This window comes from Passer montanus, unplaced genomic scaffold, assembly GCF_014805655.1.
Source record: "Passer montanus isolate IOZ18808 unplaced genomic scaffold, ASM1480565v1 scaffold17, whole genome shotgun sequence".
Lineage (NCBI taxonomy): Eukaryota > Metazoa > Chordata > Aves > Passeriformes > Passeridae > Passer > Passer montanus.
This window is the reverse complement of record NW_024364270.1, coordinates 12,227,064-12,247,210: the sequence shown is the minus strand read 5'-3', so window position 1 is coordinate 12,247,210 and position 20,147 is coordinate 12,227,064. Positions and strand designations below refer to the sequence as shown.

At 43.4% G+C, this 20,147-nt stretch overlaps 1 protein-coding gene across 2 annotated transcripts in view; it reads right to left on the bottom strand.

Moving 5' to 3' along the window:
- Positions 1–288: 288 nt before the first annotated feature.
- The window catches only part of ELK3 (ETS transcription factor ELK3), a 35,892-nt gene continuing 16,033 nt past the window's right edge, over positions 289–20,147 (bottom strand). The window contains exons 2-5 of one of the 2 annotated variants that reach the window (XM_039704063.1): positions 18,689–18,897; positions 9,462–10,253; positions 4,507–4,629; positions 289–1,915 (exon numbers count right to left, since the gene is read on the bottom strand). In XM_039704063.1, the coding sequence (XP_039559997.1) occupies positions 1,817–1,915; positions 4,507–4,629; positions 9,462–10,253; positions 18,689–18,895 (1,221 nt within the window). In that variant the 5' untranslated portion in view covers positions 18,896–18,897 and the 3' untranslated portion in view covers positions 289–1,816. The remainder of the gene's footprint in view (positions 1,916–4,506; positions 4,630–9,461; positions 10,254–18,688; positions 18,898–20,147) is intronic. The other variant, XM_039704064.1, reaches the window with a different exon arrangement.

The following is a 20,147-nucleotide window of genomic DNA, read 5'->3' as shown; positions in this document are numbered from 1 at the left end:
TTAGCGTAGGTTCATCTTCTCTTTTTGACTCCATGGGGTGGCACATCTTGAGCTCTTGAAACGCTGAGTCGAGCAAATGATGTCCCAAGTGCTTCATTTGTTCTCCTCATGTCTGGCATTCAGTTGCTGTCTTTATCAGCTGGTACCTACACAGATACAGCAGGTTTTTATCACTGCAAGTGGAACTGTTGAGTAGTTTTTGGTTGTGCAACCCAGGAGCCTGAGGAAAATTCCTGCTGTCTTTTGTCAACAACCTCTGCCCCAAAAATGGCTTTTCAACATCAGAACTGCATTAATAAAATGTTTATTTAGCACCTTTAAGGTTGAAGGATCCAAAAGCACTTTACAAATAACTACACACATCATCACTGAAATGCATCCAAGCAGAAAATCAGCAGACAACTCACTGCATACATTTCAAAAAGAACAGACCGTGGCCAGCTGCTTGGCCAGAAAGCAAAGTTGAGGTTTGAATGACCTGTCACAAACAGGGATCGGATTTGGGGTTGGCTTTTAAGGTCTCATCTGAAAAACCGACACGGTAAAGCTGCATTCAAGCCAATTTAGCCACATCAGGAAACTGAACATTTGCATCAGCCCTGCCAGGATTAGAGTCTGTGGTGCCAGGGAGTCTGGCCTAATCCTAACCTGACATTTAGATGGCTAAACCATCCCCTCAAGGTAGAGGACATACCCAGTAAATTCAAGTTGCAAGTATATAGTAACACAGTGCTGTTTTTTCATCCAGAATTCAGCTGTTTATACATAAACATCCCACATGCAGAGTCTCTGCCTCTTTGCAAGCACCAGGCATCAATTTACAGATCTGTAACTTTTCCAGCTTTGGGGGAAGGGGAAATGTGACCTTCAGAGCTTAAGTAGCTACAATAGTCTTTCCAGGGAAGTAGTAGAAGGCACTTGGCACAGCTGAACAAAGCACCTGGAAATTATCGGGAATGATCCTCGTTCCTTGGGAGGACAAAGATTACCTGCGCCCTTTCCAGACATAATGTTGACAGTTCATAAGAAGTATAGGCCAAATAAATTCTGAGCAATGTCTCCTTTTCTACAGAAGTACTCTCAAATGCTGGAAACATCTCATGAACATACACAGCCCAGTTCATCCTTGTTGCAACTTGACAGAAGAACTTGGGCATAAAAGTGTAAATGTGGCTTTGTTACTCTGAACTACATCTCCTGGCTGTAACAAGGATTATGTTTTCCACTTCAGCAAAGGAAAATTATAAGGCTATTTTTATACAATTTGAAAGCACTTAATATAAAGTTACATTAATACACTGCATCATATGGCCTATCTGTGGAGAAAATACTGAAATACTACCATAGGGCTGTTCAATACTAGTTTTTTCTTTCAACTTTTTATCTTAATACTAGAAAATATATAAATCATTTACATGACTTTATGCAAAAGAAGGCACAGCCGGTTATAGTTTACACAAGCGCAATGCATAATATGCAGAAAAAGGGATTAAAAAGAAGCTTCACATCCCTAATAGATACATTGTTGCAATCCATTAAGAAAAGTACTTCATCAACAACAGAAGTGTTCAACACTTGAGAGCTATGATATAAAAAAATTATAATTCATTTAATGCATAACAGATTTATATATACTTTTATATATAAACACTGTTGAAAAATGCTAACATAATAAAAGTAGATTATCCATGTAATGAAAAGTGCAAACCAAAGTAATAAAGGGTTTCACAATGTCCTTCTCATGACACAGGAAAAACTAGCCCATAGGAATGAAGTGTTAAATCCACCAATACATCCTTGGTGTGATGAGGCATCATCAGGATTTCTGAGCATTTGGAGAAAGCAGTATTGGTGAAGAGGATCTGTCCAGACTGGGGAGTGGCACTGGTATGTGACCATTTAGCAGAGTAGGAAACTGTAAGAGGCCAAAAGGTAGAAATTACTGTTCATCTCAAAACATTCAGCCCAAGAAGCACATGGCTTTAGCATTAGCAACTGGCTCCAGATGGTTTCAAGAGTTGTGATGTCTATACAGTGAGACATCTACCAAATGCCTGCATCAGCCGTTAGGAATGCAAGATAGAGGACAAAACCCAAATAATTTGTAAGTGCATGAGGATATAAAAATCTGTTAATGGCTATTTTTTATATAAAAGTTCACACAATACATTTATCATCACCCTGGAAAAGTAAACACTACATAACAACCTTTGCCATCCATTCTGTTTCCAAAAATATTTTTTCAGTCTACACATTATTAATTGCAATACATCGTTTTTGTCTTTTTTTTATGCAGAAGTTTGGCAAAAGTGAAAGTTCAGGTGTAGTTTTAGGGCAGAAAAAGTACAACTGGGATACAAAGCTTGGGGGAAATTACTCTCAAGTAATTACAGTTTCTGTATTCACTCAGAAACTACAAACTAACTACACCATTCAGCATGCAAAGCAGAATGTGTAGTCACTTATTGTCACCTGCTGCTTCAGAAGTGCTGTGCAAAAAACTGATCCACTACAGAAGCTGTACAGTCCTAGTTCATGACGGCATTGTGACTGCACCTTGCCTGCAGGGTGGGTATTGACTAGTTCTTAACATCTGACCTGACAAAAAGTAAAGCAAGTAGGTGGAATAAACTTGCTGCAGCATGAGGCAGGAATTATCCCAGTGGTAGATACTGATCTGGCCTCGAGGCCCAGCTCCATGAGCTGTGCTGGGTTTCTGTTGGCTTGAGGAAGACAGAGCTGAACAACTTCAAGCATCTGGTGTATTTTTACCCCTTATCAGATCAGTCCTTGGACAGCCAGCTGTGGTGTAACCACACCCTCCACATGCATATAATGACGTGCTCCTAACAAGTTTCCTCTTCCACTCAGATGGTAGTTGGTGATACCTGTCTTCCACCACCCCGCGTAAAGCCAGGCCGAGCAGCGCAGCGCTGCAGGGCACCGTGCTCCTGGCGTGGCCCAAACTGGCTGATGCCTCTGCTTTAACCACACCAAACCTCAGGAAAGGCTTCCACCACTTCTGCCAAGATTCGTTAAATCGCAGAACCTGATTACAAGCTCTTCCCTGGGTACGCATGGAGCGTGAGCTGGCCTGTGCAGGCAGCCTGAGGAGAGCTTTACCCTGACGCCTACACTGGCTGACCCTTCAGTTCTAGGTGGGCTTGGATGGAATTCAGCTGTGGTTTTCGTTTCCTGTTTCTGTTAAAACAAGGCTTTGTGCTCTACAACATGTCATCATGGCCTTTGCTTGAATCAAACATCATTTATAAGGCCCTTTGGGTCTCTCAGCAGGGAAAGCCAAGGCCACTCCTCTCTTTCAGTTCCCCCAGGGAATGGCCAACGTGTCAAGCTCATTCCAGGTCTCGGCACAGGCACTTCTCAGGTGAAATGTCTGCACGTTTCTAACCACGCGTGCAAGACTAAGGTCCAGTAGGGATTAATGAGTTTCTCGAAAACACAAATAAGAAGCCCTGAGCTCCATGTGCAGCTGGAGGTAGAAAGACTATCCCAGTACCTGAGCCACTACTTGAGCTGAAGCCCAGCTCTGGATTTGGGCACTCAGCCTTCCTGAATGTTCAGAGACTAATACTGGGTCCCTGTCTAGCAGCAGCCTTCTCCTCTCTTAGTGCTGGCCCTCCACAGCTGTCAGGGTGTCCATTCCAGGGGTGTCTATTCCAGGGGTGTCCTTGCACCTTCAGCTGTGCAGATGGCCACTGGGTTCCTTGCCAATCAGCAGAGCAACATAATTTCTTCTGTGACTTAATGAATCAGCTGTTCTGCAGCAGCTACAGCTGGAGCTGCAAATACCCACTGTCTTCTTCCTGAGCCTCAGGCAAATGCTGCAGCTGTGTGCTGTGGCCATTGTGGGTTATTTAATAACTTTTGTATTTACCACATCTCTGTAAAACTTTAAGAATTTTACTCTGCCAATACTCAGGAGAGAGTGGGCACAATGCTGCCTTTCTGCTGTTACACATGGCAAGAGGTGTGTCCTTGGTTGAGGACACATGGGTAATTGGCAGGAGAACTGGAAACAGAGCCTTCAGGTTCAGAGAGCCTTGTCTTTCTGAGTGAGAAGTAGCTCATTAGGACAAAGGATAAACCTACACCCACCTCACTGGGTGAGAGCCAAACTGTCTTGGTTTTCCCAGAGTCCGTGTTCCAGCCCTCTCCTGGCAGGTCACTGACTGGTCTGCACTGTCTTCCTGCAGCTCTGAGCTCTGTTACCTGCTTTCTCCAGGGTCCAGCATTTATTTCTCTTTCCTTCACACATGTGAAGGAAATGTATGTGTGCTTTCTGCAGCAGACACTGGCCTGTAACTTCTGACTGTGCTGCCAAGAATTGGAAGAGGGTACAAGTAAGTAGGCCTCTGTAGAAGTGCCTATTAATGCCTGTATTTTCTTGATCTGTTTGAAAAGCTCAGATTGATGTGAAGAGATGGTCCCACAATGTCTCTTCCATACGTGTGCATTTAGCAATGAAACCTGTGCAGGAAGACCTACCTGGAACAGACTGTTTGGTCCCTGCAGCCTGGCAGGACTCAGAGGAGCAACAGGACTGAGGCTGCTCCAGAAGTGAATGCTGGACAGCAGCGGGCTGGGGGTCAGCAATAATCCATTGGGGGTCTGCAAGACAAAAAACACTCCATGATGCACAGCTCAGAGTTACAGCTCCATGCAGCGCTCACCACCCCTAAAGCCTTACACAGCAGCTACTGGCTGTATTTTCCAGTGAATGCAGACACACAGCATGGTCAGCAGCAGCTGCCCATCCAGCCCTGCATCCTGTCTCTGGATAGCTGCACATTTTGTATCCCTTCATATTCAAATTCATTTATTTTCTGTTTGCTTAATGAGATGCACAGTTATTGTTTATTTGAACCACACTCATGCAACTATGTGACACAGAGAATAGTACCATGTGTGCCCCAGTGCCTGCCAACCCCACCTAGTCTCCTTCAGAATCAGTTTTTACCTTTTGAAGGGCGGCAGTTCCTTGACCTGACTGCAGCTTTTGAAACATTACTACAATTATGTGTGGAGCTGGAAGAGTCACTGCTGGCCTTTGACATTCACTCCCCTGATGGCACTTCTTTGCAATGGAAGAGGGTTCAACAGGGAGAGAGTCAGGTGTATGGGCTGGTGCCCAGGGGGACAGCAGAGAGCACAGCTAATTGTTTGAGAAGAACCAAAATGGCAAGAACTTAGAATCCAAGGCTTTTCCCAGCTCAGAGGTGCCTCCTCTCTGTGCCACGAGGCACAAGAATTGCTGGGATTGCCTGCAGCATTCTTAAAGCACAATTAGAGGGGAGGTAGCGTTAGAGCACATGCAAATCTTCATTCAAATGAAGAATTATGTGAATTATTCTGTATCCAGAATATCTTTTATCATGCCAAAAAAAGAACATGTGACACTTTTGAAAAAAGTATTTGGCATAATGAGTTAATCTTGCCAGTAATCTTGATGCCAATTATCAAAATCAGTCCTATTTAGCAAAGCACTTAATGGAATTTGAGTACACACTTAGCAAGCAAGCATGTGCTTTGCTGTCTCAGTGCTCTGCTGAACCGGGGCATCCTTTTGTCCTGATTTTAAAATATGTAAAGAGAAGACAGAAGACAGAGAGTACCTGCATCTCCCTGTAGTAACCAGCAGGTCAGGTATTCTGGTGCTCCCCACCAGGCCAGAAATACAAACTCCCACGCAGGGCAATTGCAGCCGGGGGTGTCCCTCAGCAGCTGCTGACACCAGGGCCCATCACCTCTGCTCTCTGGCAGAGCCTGCAGGCAGCAGGCTCACACAGGCTCCCGTGCATTTGGAGTGTCAGACTCCTCTGCTGAGCCGTGGCTGCGGTGTTTGGGGCTCAGGGCACAGGAACACAGACCTGCTTGTGACAGGACTGCACTGCAGCTCACAGCAGGGCAAACTGCTCGTTTGGCACCAGGAGAAGAGATGGGGAAGGCAAGGAGCAGCAAACAGTTATCCTGGTGATTCTGAAAGGCTCTTTAATACAAAGACCTTGGCTGCTCTTGAATGGTTTTGCTAAGGAATCTCAGATGAAGTGGGGTTCATGGAGAAATGTGCAGGGAAAAGACCCTGCCACCTTCACTGTGCTGAAGAAGGTGGATCAAAAACACCAAACCCCATGGAAGAAACCATGTTTGTCCCAAGGAGTAATAAACCTGTGCTATCACTGGGAAAGCAAAAGGTTGATGCAGTAAATCAGCTGGTCACAGGAGTACCAGTCAGGGTTGGGATATATCTGCATGCCAACAGAAGGGGCAAAGAGTGGGTGGAAGCCTGGCAAGGAGAATATGTCAGTCGTGATCTCATCAAGTGACAGCTCTTGTCAAAAAACCACTTGACAAGCGAGCACTTGTCAAGAGTCCTTTACTCTCTTCCCAGGGGCATGGTGCTTTCATGGGGAAGGAAATCAGCAGCAAGAGCCTCTTTCCTGTGCCACATTTCAAGCTGATGCTGCACTGGCAGGCGGATACTGGTGGAGATTTATGAGACTGACAACACACTGAATTAGGTCAGGATAAACACTCAGATCTACTTACAGAAGAGCCTACTAACCTTAAAACCAAAGATATAAGTAGCTAGACCCAACAACATTCAACTAAGGACACAGGTAACTGTGGCAACTGTACCAAGAACTCCCGTGGTTAACCTCCATTCTGTATTTTTTCTCTAAGAAGCTGCAGTTATCCAGAACTCCAAGTGCAGTTCTTGAGGGGATCTTCTGAAAATAATGAGGAAGACTTGGAGATGTTTATTCCTACCTAGATGCAGCCAAAGCAAGTCCTCAGAGACACCTGAAAAACTGACTGCCCTCCATTCATCTCTGGAAGCACGCTAACATGCCTAAAACAGTGCTAAGCAAAAGCTCCATTGATGAGCAGAGCACTAATGTCTGCAAGTTCTGCCAGAACCAAGAGCCAGCCAAATGAAGCCTCCAAATCTGTTTAATATTTAATGCAAAAAGAGCACAGGGCATCCCAGGCTTGTTCTCAGTATTGCCATGAGCCAAGTATCAAAACCACCAGAGGAAACCTGAGTGTAAACAATACCACAGGGCAGGCTATCCCTAAATTACACGCAGAAATTGATGTGTCACTTCATTTTCTGCCCACATGCAGCCATGCATCTGGTATTAGATGTGGAACCCATTGGGAAGTTCCTACTTGTGAAACATCATTGTAATCTAAGCACAGGAACAGTTTAAATAGAAATAATTCATTGCACAGAGAGGTTTATGTAAAGCAATGATGCTCATGGCTCCTTACTTCTGTGACAATGTGTGTAAGTACAATCTTGTCACTTCTAGCTGTTAGAAAGCACACAAGTGCTGTCACACATGCATTTCTGTTCTAATATTGATTGTGTGTATCAAGTGCCCTTTCACAGCATTCCACCTGAGGGTATTGCTCATGACCAGCAGGCACAGTGGAAAGCCATTTGAAACATCCTCTGAGGCAGCAGGACCTTCTCAGAACATACATCACTCCTGGAGCTGACATCCTGTTCTGCACCTGCCCCCGGCAGCAGGTGTTTCACACTGGGATCTGGTAAATCAGAGAACGTTTGAGATATGATGCATGTTCTTCCTTGGATAACGGGATGAACAGCAGATTTCCTGTCTAAATTATGGCTTTAGCTATTCTGCATTGTGATATTACAGTTATCTGAATAGAGCTGCTATGTAGTTTTCATTTTATATCCACTAGGATGAGTGTTTAGGATGCAGGGTGCTTCTTATCCACACTAGAAAAAGAATGCTAAAGGAGAGGATAAAAGCTGTGTTGCTGTATAGCCAAAAGTTTCAATAATTAGACCTGGGAACTACCCTACACAGATGCCATATGCCTCTTCTGTGATAGGACAACCTGTAAAAAAGATTTGTGATTACTTTAAGTTGGGTAACACTCATCACAGCCTTAGCTATCCCTCCTGTTAAAGCAGTGCCACAATCCTCAGCATAATTCCTTTCTCCATCTTTCAGGGCAGTAGGTACACCAGTTCATAGGTGCATGGGAAAGTTAAATATACAAAGAAATAATTACAAAACCAGGAAACAAATCTCTGTTCATCCTGTGGTTTGGGGACAGCAGCAGATTAAAGTGGGTTTGAAATAACTCACATTGTCTTTGTGTCCGGTTGGCATCTGATATTGTCAGATTTGCTCCCTACGAAAAAAATACTGTGGTTATACCACAGTTAGAGGTTGTAAGTTTGTCAATGCATCTCAGGTTTGGTTTGCCACACTTCTTCCTGCCAAACATAACTTCACTTAAAGGCTTTATGATGTCAAACATGGCAGGTGTCAGCCCACAAACTGCTCTTCTTGGTGACACAGCTTTGTATCTTGGTGGCTTACAGGTATGCCTGAGCTGCACAAACCCGCTCTGCAGCCAGCTGACAAGCTCAGGAGAGCAAGTGCTGGGCTGCCTGAGAGCACTTGCCAACACTCCCTTCTGCCAGGCCCTTGTGCCGTGCAGGCACACAGTGCTGCCCACATCTAACACCTCCAACACCTTCCAGCAGGGAAGAGGTGATGGGATTCTGGATACCGTGGGTCTTCTAGGCAGTCTGAAGTGAGAGAGGGCTTGTAACACACCTTTGTCCTCGTTTATTTACTGTCCAGTTTGCTACATTCAATGCCAGTATTTGCATCAAGTGATACTTCAGGGCTGGGGATCTTGAGAGATATTCCCAATTGGGATAATTTTATTCTTGGATTTTTTTTGGTCTAATTTTGAGGTGGTATTGTAAGACAAAACTCACCAATGAACATACTGAGTCATATCTATATGATTTTACCCTTCTGCTCTGAGCTCCTTTTTTCACAGACTAGCTTGAAAATGAGAACTCACTGTTGACATTACCACAAATATGTTATTAAAAAGAACAAAATAACCTTCTGGTTATTCAGTAGTTCTCTGCTGAAGGGAAGCTTTGGCAAGTATTCTGTGAATTTGTACAACTTTGGAAATTAAAACTGACTTCAGAGACTGTCTTAGAAACCACTTAATTTGCTCTGTATTTGGAAATTAACAAAAAGGTCACACTGTTTGAATGGATGTAACACCTAGTACAGAAATCTAACCAAGCATCCCACATGCTCAAGTTGTGACTTACAAAACCCCTGTGGTTTTCTTTTTGGCTTTTTCCTGTTTGTTTTGTAGATCTGGAGGCTGGTTTGAACTGATAAACAATTCACTAATGGCTGCCTATCTCCTTATTTTTTCAGGCATTCTGTGAACTGTGATGGCTTTTCCCACTCAATTAGGAACAAACCCCAGGAGAAACCTACTTTCCACCCCTTGTTCAGAGCACTGTTGTGTATCCCTCTTTCCCGTATGTTGGGGGTTTTTTCCCATCAGATGGTGATAGACCCACAGAACTAGCACTGTTGGCCACAAGGAGGGAATGCCTGGAGACAGGCAGGTCTTACCTGTGCAGTGAAGAAAGCTGGAGTCAGGGATCCCGAAGGAAGCGCGGGGCTGTTGAGGGCGATGGAACCGATGTCAGTGCTGGAGAGAATCATAGGTGGGGCAGAGATTTCCAAGCCTTTGGGTTTTTTAGCCTTTGGGGGAAGAGATGGGGATTTGGCCTTGGAGCCTGAGGAGAGGTTCAGAGGCTCAAGAGAATCTGAGTCGTGGCAACTGGAGTCAAGGAAGAAGCTCTTGTGTTCTGTAGGGAGGGGTGAGGTGGGAGACAGAGACGGTGATCTGGAGGAGGATGATGATGGAGATGAAATGCTGGCACTGTTGGGTAGCATTAAGGAAGATATTTTAGCTGATACTGAAGAGTTGAGGAAAGCAGAGGCAGCTGCTGTTTCAGAAGTAGAAGGCAACGACACCACGGGCCTTGTAACTTGTTTGTCTGTTTTGTTTGTCACAAATCTGATAACAGTTCGGACTTCTTCAACTGGTGTGTTTCCTTCTGACTTCTCCAGTTTTTCTGTTTTGATGGTCTTGTAAGGGTCTGGCTGGTTCTGCAGAGAGTTGATAGTGAAAGAGGAGTACAGGCCAGAGTGGATATATTCATTACGGCTTGTGCTTTTCAGTGCTGACAAGCTGTGCTTGTGCTGATCCCTGCCCTCCGAAGGCATCTTACAGTCGCTGTCCTGCAGCAAAAGGCTCTCTCTGCTGATTTCCACAGCATGAGGATCCATTTTTAAAATCTCAGGAAAAGAGACAAACTTGTATACAAATTTTTGTCCGATCACTTTCTTGATGATGTTCTGCAAATACAAAGAAGGTGCTAGAAAGATCAGCGTTTCAGAGGCACCCAGTACTGCACACACAAGGGTGGGGGCACTGCTCCCTCATAAAGCTATGCAGGTCATTTTGTGGGGCTCCAAATGCTGATCACCCTTGGCTTATTCCAATACCTCTCTCTGCTCAGCCAGGGAGTTCACTCCTGGCTCCTCATGGTTTCCAACAAAACCACCATCACTTGGTGACAAAGACCTACTGGTGGCCTGTTTGACTTCTGCTTCCTCTGAAGCAGCTTGGGAATAATTTCTTTCCAGTAAAAGCAATTCTGCTGCCTTGTGGAATCGAGCCATGCCACCACTTGCATTCCACAATAAATGCTAACTCCTTCATTCATGCCTCCTAAAACTGACACCAACACCTGAGGATGAAGTACTCTCAGAATGCCTGCAAGGGACAAAACCACCTCAGCCTCCTGGCCCCAGTTATTTACCCTCTGTTCCTTACCACATTAGGAAAGGACTGAGCTAAACTTACAGTGACTTTCTGTCAATGATCATGAACTTATGACAGTGAAAAATGCAACCCCTTGCAAGGGCTGGACATGTACTTGTGTCCTGCAATATCCCCTGCACCATCTCCAGGCTGGCATTAGGCTCAGGATGCTCAGTGGTGCAGGCAGAAGGCTTTCATCAGTCTAAACTGACCATGGAAATTAATTACTGAAGAAGTCCCAAACCTGTCAAAGTTTTGTAGAACCGTTTATTTTTTTTCTTTCAGTGTCCCCTTTATGTAAAGTGAACTGATTCCTTTTGAGACTTTTTATGAGCATCCTGTTTCTAGTCCTAGTGCTCCTCCTGCAAACCCAGGCTGGCTGCCTGCTCTAACACAATTCCTAGGGATATGTGAACTCCTCCACAAAGGCATTTCATGGCACAGGCCTGGCTTAGGGACTGGAACATTTACCACCCTAAGCCAAGTGCTGTAGAACAAAACAATATATATTCCTGAGATTTCCATGCTAATTTCCCTCTTCTTGAAACCCCTGGTGGAGAGTTTGTTAAGTCGCTCCCTTTAGTCCAGCACATCTGCTGCACCTCCAGCTGGTATTCTGCAGACATCTGCTTTGCTGTACATATGGGAATGTAAATATTTACAAATTTCCTAAAAAATCTAATTGGTTTTTCATTCTACCACAGCTTCTGACACCAATAGTGGAAACATTTGTTAAACTGACTGAAAATGGAACAGAAAATTAAGGAAAAGGAAAAGAGACATCACATTTCTCTGTATATAGAAAACAAGTAGTGCTGGGTGCTTGTACTGCCTGTACTGCACCTTGCTCGGTCGCAAAAGCGAGGATCATTTTGTTAAAGAAGAATCTGCACTTGAGTATCAGAACCTCTTCTGTCTCTCAGATGAGCTACTTCACTCTGTAATTCATCTGTCTGAACGCCCTGGCATTTAATTCAGGCACCTTCTTGAACACAAAACTAACCCCACAAAGAACCCTGGGATGCAGCTTTGCATCACAGGTCAGGAGCTGTGGTACAAATAGAGAATGTTGTTCCCCAAGCTGATAACAGGGATCTGTAGCAAAGAGAAGAATTAAATTCAGCAAGTTCAAACTAAAGGCACAAACTGCCCTCTTCATGCTGAATTGTACACACATCTACCCACCTGGCAGATGCTGCAGTGCCTTTTTTTGCCCTCCAGAGGTTCAGGACAAACAGCCCACAGAACCTGAATCTGCATGAGCTTTAATTCCTATGGCTTTGGGCTTGGCCTAGATTTTTTTTCATTGCTAATTAGGTGCAACATTGGATGATTGCACTTTTTCTGCACTCTCGATATTGCATTCTCTTTCCAAATTGCAAAATCTCCAAACTACTCGCATATGAAAAAAAAACAAACCCATCCCAACTGCATTTTTGTTTTCTTTCTTTTATATATATATATATATTTATATTTTCCTTTAAAATAATGCCTCCCCTCTGCTCCTGGCTACTTTGAATTATTATTAAATCAAGCACTAGCAACTGAGATTGTCCTTGGAAAATGTGACTCCCATCAGAACAAGATTCAATTTATTTAAGGATTGCACTTTTACACTGATGCAGGCTTGAAACGGGGGAACATTGCTATAAAAAGCAACTGAACGGACTGGTGAGTTTATACTTCCTTTGTTATTATTAAATGCAGTTATATTTTAAGAACATTGCAGTGCTGCTCCTCCAACTCTGTCAGCCTGCAGCAAAGGCCCACTTAACGATGGCTGGAGATGAAAAGATTCAAGTGCAGATCCCTCAAGCACTTTGCAGGCTTCTCTTAAATGTGTAGCCTGAGGAAATCTCCACCAGCATGAAAAAGAAAATAACGACACAAATTAATCAAGTGCCTGGGAAAGGCACTGACTTTTCCATATTCTTTTGACAAATAATTGAAGGTAAAAAGCAGCATATTTTTACCATCACCTCAGTGATCTGTCAGAATCATTCTGAGCTATGACAGTTCAAACCACAGCACAACAAGCAGTTTGAAAGGGCAAAGAATTGTGTCTTCCTGCATCTGCAAGAAGATTAGACCACTTGCTTGGTAGCAGGACAGTAATTGTATGTGAACATTTTTTATTGTTGTTGCTTGAATTTTCTATGTAAATTCCCTCATGAACAGGCTTGCAATGAGTGCTAGTGGCTGCTGGCCAGGGCTGCAGGGAGCCAGGGCAGGACTAGGTCCATGCAGCTGCTGCAGAGAAGAAATGAGCACCAGGGACAAGAGCAGGGGTTGCAGTCCAACAGCTTAAAAAAAAATCTTATCAATAGACAGCACTCTCTGACACTCAGAGAGAGGGCAGGCAGCAGGGAATGCCCCTCTTCTATTGGCTTCTGGAACACTTTACACTTGCCCCCTCTGCCCCCAGAGTACAAAACAGTGACTACAGCAAACGTGCCCACGCCAGCCTGCCCTGCTGAGAAGTGCTTGGAAAGCTGCAGTGCCTGCTGCCTGCTCCAGCACACCGGCCGTGCTAGGGAGCTCTGGCTTGTTCACACCCCAGCATTCAGGAACTCGCCCTTCCAAAAGCAGCCTCACCCAAGAGCTCTGAATCACCAGCTGCAGGGATGGCTCTCCTCTGCCCCTGTCCTCCACAGAGCAGCTGGCTGAGCTGGATGCCAAAGGCTGGGTGGACTGGTTGTCCCTGCAGCTTCAACTAGACTATACTGGGGCGGGGTTGTGTCAACTATGCATATGCACCACTGAAATCCATCATGTGTGTCTGTTTTGTTTTTATCAGCTCTGACTCCTGCTCAGTGTTTGAGCCATTTAGAGCAAACTAGGATGACCGAAGCATTTTAGTGGCTTGGCCCAAACCTGTTTGCTAGCAAGTTTGCTGGCTGCAACAGCCACTGGGGAGACTGATCTAGGAGATAGGATTCACTTCCTAGTCAAACTTCAGACTAATGAGGGATCTCAGGAGCAGGAAGACCATTTTTCCCTCTTTCCAGGAAGTGACCTATAATCAGGATGCCCAAGATGTCAAAATTTATGACAGAGCAGAATGAACTTGTCTGTAGGTACTAAACATCCCTGCTCAGAAAAGAAGACCAGAGCTGTAGCTGCTGCTCCAGCAGAATGAACTTGTCTGTAGGTACTAAACATCCCTGCTCAGAAAAGAAGAAAGACCAAAGCTGTAGCTGCTGCTCCTAAGTCCCACTTGGATGTGCTGCAAGTTCTCTGGCTCTGAGAGTACTGAGGGGTGTTAACAGGTGTAAGAACACAGGTTATGAATTCCTCCAAGAACTCTATCCAGGCTGCTTCCAGCTACTGGGACACCCAGACAGAGGGCTGCTCACACTCCAGCATCTGAAGTACATATGCTGGCAGGAGGTACCTGTGGCAGGATGGTCTGCTCTGAAAAATGGGAGTGTTCTGCATCAGCATGTGCAGGCAGGCAGATTCTGCTAGCATCACAGGTTATGCAGCAATGCTTTGTACACTGTGTGTGTAGAAGCCAGATTTTGTAATATTTTTGATGCAGGCACAGGTGTTACTACACAGTGCACCTGTACTGACCTTTGGAAGATCAAGGCTCCCATTTATCTGTATTTCAGTCTTTCTTCACTCACATCCAGCTGGAAGATAAAGGCTATTTCTCTGGCTAGCACCTATGACCCGGTTCTCCCCTCTCTCTACCTCAGGTCACTGAACATCCCTTTCGTTTCACATCAAACATGAACAATTTTATGTTTCTTTTTGAGGCAGGTGTTCTTGGGCTTTCTCCTCTACACATCACCTCTTACCGAGTATCAAATTCTTTACTCCCATCTTTCCATATGAATAGCACTATATAACCATTTATGCCATTTCAGCCAAGCACCTTCTTGACTTGCACAAATCACTCTTGGCTGAAGCTCCTTCCAGTTTTCTATAAAGGTTCTTTCTAATGTCCCTTAAAGTATTTCCTTGTAACACCTCTGACCTGCACCACTACATAATGTATAGTTGGTACTCCAGCACAATCACACTGCTGTTGTTTCATTGTAGGATTCTTTTTCCCCTGAGATGTCTTAGAGAAGACCTTCCCAAAAGTAAAATAATATTTTTTATTATACTGAAGTATATCCTCATTTATATCCTGAAGTTCAGAAAGCACCCAAGCAAGGGACCCATGCCCAAAACAATTCTTCCATGCTTCCACCCCACTTCCATGCTTCCACCCACACTTGGACATTAAAAATACAAACTAGTAACCAGGTTACAGGGTTTGACCTGTTACGGGAGGGAGTGAATGCATTGGCACCTCTGAATCCTGACAGCACCTGAGAAGCCCTGTCCCTGCACTGCAATGAGCACAAAGCAGCCCGTATTATTTTAATACTATAAATCATACTGCCAAGCCATCTAAACAAGTGGGCAGCCATTCACTGAAACTAAAACTGAAACAGACTGAATAGCACTCACTGAGTAAAGCCTCGGGCCACGCACTGCTCAGAAAAGATGCAAAAATATTCTCTGATGCTCATCACAACATTATGTGACTGTGTAATTAAAGATGCAGCATAACTCATGCAAACATTAGGGTTATCCAGGGAACTGTGATTCTTTTATTTCCTAACTTCTGAGGACTTGAATTCAACAACTTCTACATCCCATTAATGTCAGTATCGGCATGTAATTTCCTGGATTCACTCTCCTTCCCTCAAAAAAAACCTCATGGGAAAAATCACTAGCTTCTCTCTTGTGGTGTCATCGTGAAATATTCATAGGGACTTTCAGTAGTCTTGAAATCCCTGGTGACTTCCAAAATATATGTGCCATTACGGCTACCACAAAAACAAAATAACTGGATAACCTGAGGGAAAAAAGAAACTTATTAACCCTGCTTTCATAGGTATTTTACTTCAAGCTGAAGTGCTCTTTATGGGAATAGTGCTGAAGCATTTCCTAGCCTGAAAGTATTACAAGAGATTTCAGACAGGCAAAAGTGTGTGACATGATGAACACAAGCCATAGGTAGAGGGTAGGATGCAGTGCTGTCTGTCATCTGCTGTCATCTGTGCTGCTCTGTTGAGGCAATAGGGGAAATGCATTAAATAAAATAAGGGGGAGGGAAGAAGAATTTGGGGAACAAATGAAACAGGAAATGGAGTCTTCAGATTATCTACAAACATTTAGAAACTATAATCATGGCAGCAAATTATAATCAAGACATGCCATACTCTACATTTCCTGGGGTGCTTTTATGTGAATTTAACATAAATCTAGCCATCAGCCTCAAACAGCATGTCATGCTTGCTTTCAAAGCCAGGCTAAGAAACTTGTCCTAATTGTGTTATTTTTCTCCAGTACTGGAATTAATTTACTTTTAAGTTCAGATGAATCAGATGATGAATTTTAACAAGCCAGTGTTCCCCCCAAGCAAAAGGCAGAGCTCATAAACCCCCATTTATCCAGCAATCAGGCTTTATTTCTCCATGGTGAATAATTTCAAAGACAGACCATGAAACATTAGTTCAGTGTCAACTGTACGCAGTAAGAGCAGAGGGCAGTCCAAGAAAGGAAGGTCCAGCCCATGTGCCACCATAATTTCTAAAAAATCACTGACCCTTGTCTCAAACTCACATACTGCCAGATCACTTAGGTTATAGGAAGATAAATTCCTGTCAATAATTCCATAGTGCAAGTGAAGTCTTGTCCAGAGTTCTGCCTCATCTTTCCTGCTGCCACTCCCCCATTTGCAGCTCAGTGTTTGTCACATTTGTTCATTTGTTCATTTACCTCAGCACCCCTAGATGCCAACACATCCATCATTGTACACAAGCAGGGAGGGGACAAGGATCTCAGAAGGCTCCTTAAAGCTACCTCAGAGTCTAGACTGGTTTTAGGTTTATCTCACAAATTGGTGAATGGTCTAAAGGAAAAGAGCATTAAAGGCTGAGAGAGGCTCTTCCACCTCCCCAGTCCTTCCCCTTTTGTTCTGCAGGGGGGAAGGAAGAATGTCAAGGAGCCTTTCCTCCCTTTCTTGACTTCTTCCCTCCTGTGCTATGCAGTATAGACTGAACTGAAGGCAGAGGAAGCGTTCAGGACTGAACCCACTGCTGAGCACACCCTGCCACCCCACAAGGATTCACTATCTGCTGTCTTACACCATTCCCTCTCATACTTCAAAACCTGCAGCCACTTGCTCTGTCCCTCTGCGCTCTCCCAATAATCCAGCTTTCTCCACTGTCTGGGAACCTAGATGTCATGAAACACTATATCCACAGAGTGAGAAGCTCCCACAGTTTCATTCTAAAGGAGTTACTCTTTTAATTTAAACAGAAATAGCCATAGGTTTGGGTTGGGGCTCCCCATGTACTGATTGCAGTACATGGGGAAGAAAGAACTTATCCTTCTTTCCATCTAGGAGCTATGACCTCCACTGGACCGCAGAACGCCTGAAAAAATGGACAAAATACTTGTGCCACTCTTAGATAAAATTGTCAGACAGAAGACCATCTCTGCAAACAGCAAGCAGTTGTCTCAGCCAGAACCCTGATGAAGAAACTGTACAGCCACTCTGGCAGATGCTGCTTGAGCAGAGACAAAACAGATGACAAAGGTGTGTGTGTGCTGGGGGCAAGGAACTGAAAACAGAACAGGGGTTAAAAAAAAAAGGTTAAGGGATAAAAGAAGCAAGAGAGAGAGACAAAACAGATGACAAAGGTGTGTGTGTGCTGGGGGCAAGGAACTGAAAAGAGTACAGGGGTTAAAAAAAAAAAAGGTTAAGGGATAAAAGAAGTAAGAGAATCTCAGGTAAGGAGCTATTATATTCTATTACTTCAAAGAGATCAGAGAGATCTCAAAGCGTAAGTGCTACAAATATCTTGTTCCTTGTTTTTAAGCAATGTCTGTTCATCACTAACAGCATATTTGGGCTCTGCCCGGCTATGCTCTTCATGCACCAGCAGGCACTCTGTCTCCATTGATCCCAGTCAAGTTTATAACCAGAGGGGCTGGAGTCAAATAATGAAACAAGCTTCCCCATGCTGAGCAGAAGCCTTTTTAGCACTTAGCTAAGGGGATGCATCACACCAACTGCTCAGAACAGGCACTGTACTGTCCTCACTGAATCCTTTCATGCCTTCTCAGTCAGGCCACCTTTGAAACATATTAAGTGGGAAAATATGACTTCTAGTGGACAAAACACTAACATCTCTAAATCTGAAACGAAAAAATTTTTTCAGGAGAAGAAGCCCCTGTGGGTCATGGAAAGTCTGATCATCCAATTGTTCATTTTAATTTGCAGTCACCACGGTTTTTGATCGCTGTGTTAGATTGACTGCATAGCACTGTCCCCTGCAAAAATTAGTGTATTACAAATACTACATGACAACAGCACTCTAAGGTCAGTCCAGAAACAGTATCTACTTTCCTCTGCCTTGTCCGGGCAGCAAACATGGCCTAATTGTGCTGAACACTGGCATAACTCACTGTATAATCTCATCTCATCCCTTTTCCTGAAAATCAAGAAGAAAACAGGCCACTAAGCACAGCTATGAAGTTCTCCATTTTAATATACAAAATCTATAACAGTCTTTTTTTATTAATATTTAATCTTCAATAATATAGGAAAGAGTAAAACCTAATAACTTGGAATTTATATATCTTATTGAAAAATATCCATTTAAGGAGAACTAATCCTGAGAAGATTTAATATCAATTAGTAAAAACAATATAATATTCATCAAAAAAAGGGCACGGAAACAGGTTGGAAACTCCTTGAATTTACTGGAGTCTAAAATCAAGAAATGTGAAACACAAGATTTGTGTCCTACAATATTTGTATATTTGTGTTCTACAATCTTTTCCTTCTAGTATCTTGACTGGTTAGAGGAACTTCTAAGTAGCTTCCATGGAGAGGAGAAATATTAACTGGTAGCATTTCTATTTTCTTAGTCTGCATGAGAATAACAAAATTTACCTTGTCATAATAGTATCTGAGCGCCCGGCTCAGCTTGTCATAATTCATATTAGTTTTGTTTTTTCTGAGTCCCCACAGCTTAGCCACTTCTTCTGCCTTGAGCAGCTTGAATTCGCCATCATTAGACGTCCAGCAAATGAGGTGCTCGTGTTTCTGGTCTAGCAGCAACTGCAAAAGGAACTGCCACAGAGTGATTGCACTCTCCATACCTAGAAGGGACAAAGGAGAGAAATGTTTTTCAAACAAGTGTGAAAAACATTTGGGAGCAGGTGTTCCACCCAACACTCATTTCAGTAATAAGTTCTATACAGGAGTCATCCTACATAACTGAGAAAAGGAAGCTACCACATCATTCACAACCAAACATCCGTAAGACCTACAGGTCTTCCACTGCTTTTCCAGTATTCTTCCCACTGCTGTTCTCTGAAGGGTCACATAAAATAGAGGAAGTATTTAGAAAAGCACCGCCCACAAAGTTCACATTATACAAGGTCACCGCCAGTTCTGGCATCTTCCATTCATTACAAAGGAACACATAAGGCAGGGAGAAAAGGACTTAACATGACTATCCACTGAAATGATACCAAAAACCTGCTGTTTACTGTCAGGAGGAGTTTACTGGACTTGTTCAGATACGTCACTGTGAAAAAGGGGAGGACAAGGGAAGACCAGAGCAATTGCCTTTGATTACAGGACCAGAAGCTACATCCCTCCCACCACCAGATAGTCTTTGCCTATTTTGTTTTTTCCCAGGGCCTCAAATTAATCTTACTTCTGTTTGCCAATTCAAATAGCTCAAAAGACATTCTTTATTTTTTAGAAAAGCTGGAAGTTCAGTACAGTTAAGCACAGTAAAGTAAGATGTTTACCCAGAACCTCTCTTTAAGAGGGATCTTTTCTTTCATTATCATACGTATTACTGAGAATTAGGAATATTTTTAACAGTGCCTGAGTCTCATATCTGAGGTTGGTTGGATTTTTTTTTTCTCTGCTAAAGGTTTTTTGACTATTATTCTCCTCTGCTAATTAACTGCCTGTGCTACTGAGCCCTCCCTAAAAGAAACTTTTTGCTCAGGTACTGCAATAAAAGGATAAACAGAAGTCTGGCTGTATTCCAACTCAGTACAGGTATACGCACAACTTAAAAACTGGGAGCATTACAGCTGCTAACAACTTGTCATTTTAATGAAGATGCAGCTAAAGTTGACCTTTTAAACTACAGAATCATTAGATGAGATTTTCACTCACATTCAAAAACATTCCCAGCCTTAGCATGTTAACACTGGATCAAATAATCTTTTTGGCCTCTTCTGATTCTTAACTTGGATGTGTTGTGTCACAGAGATTTATTGCTAGTATTGATTAATTTACTGTGGTGCTAATGGGGCTAATTATTACCTGACTTGCCTCTGTGCATGAAACAATAGGTATTTTTGTCTTTATCTAGACAAGCTCACGA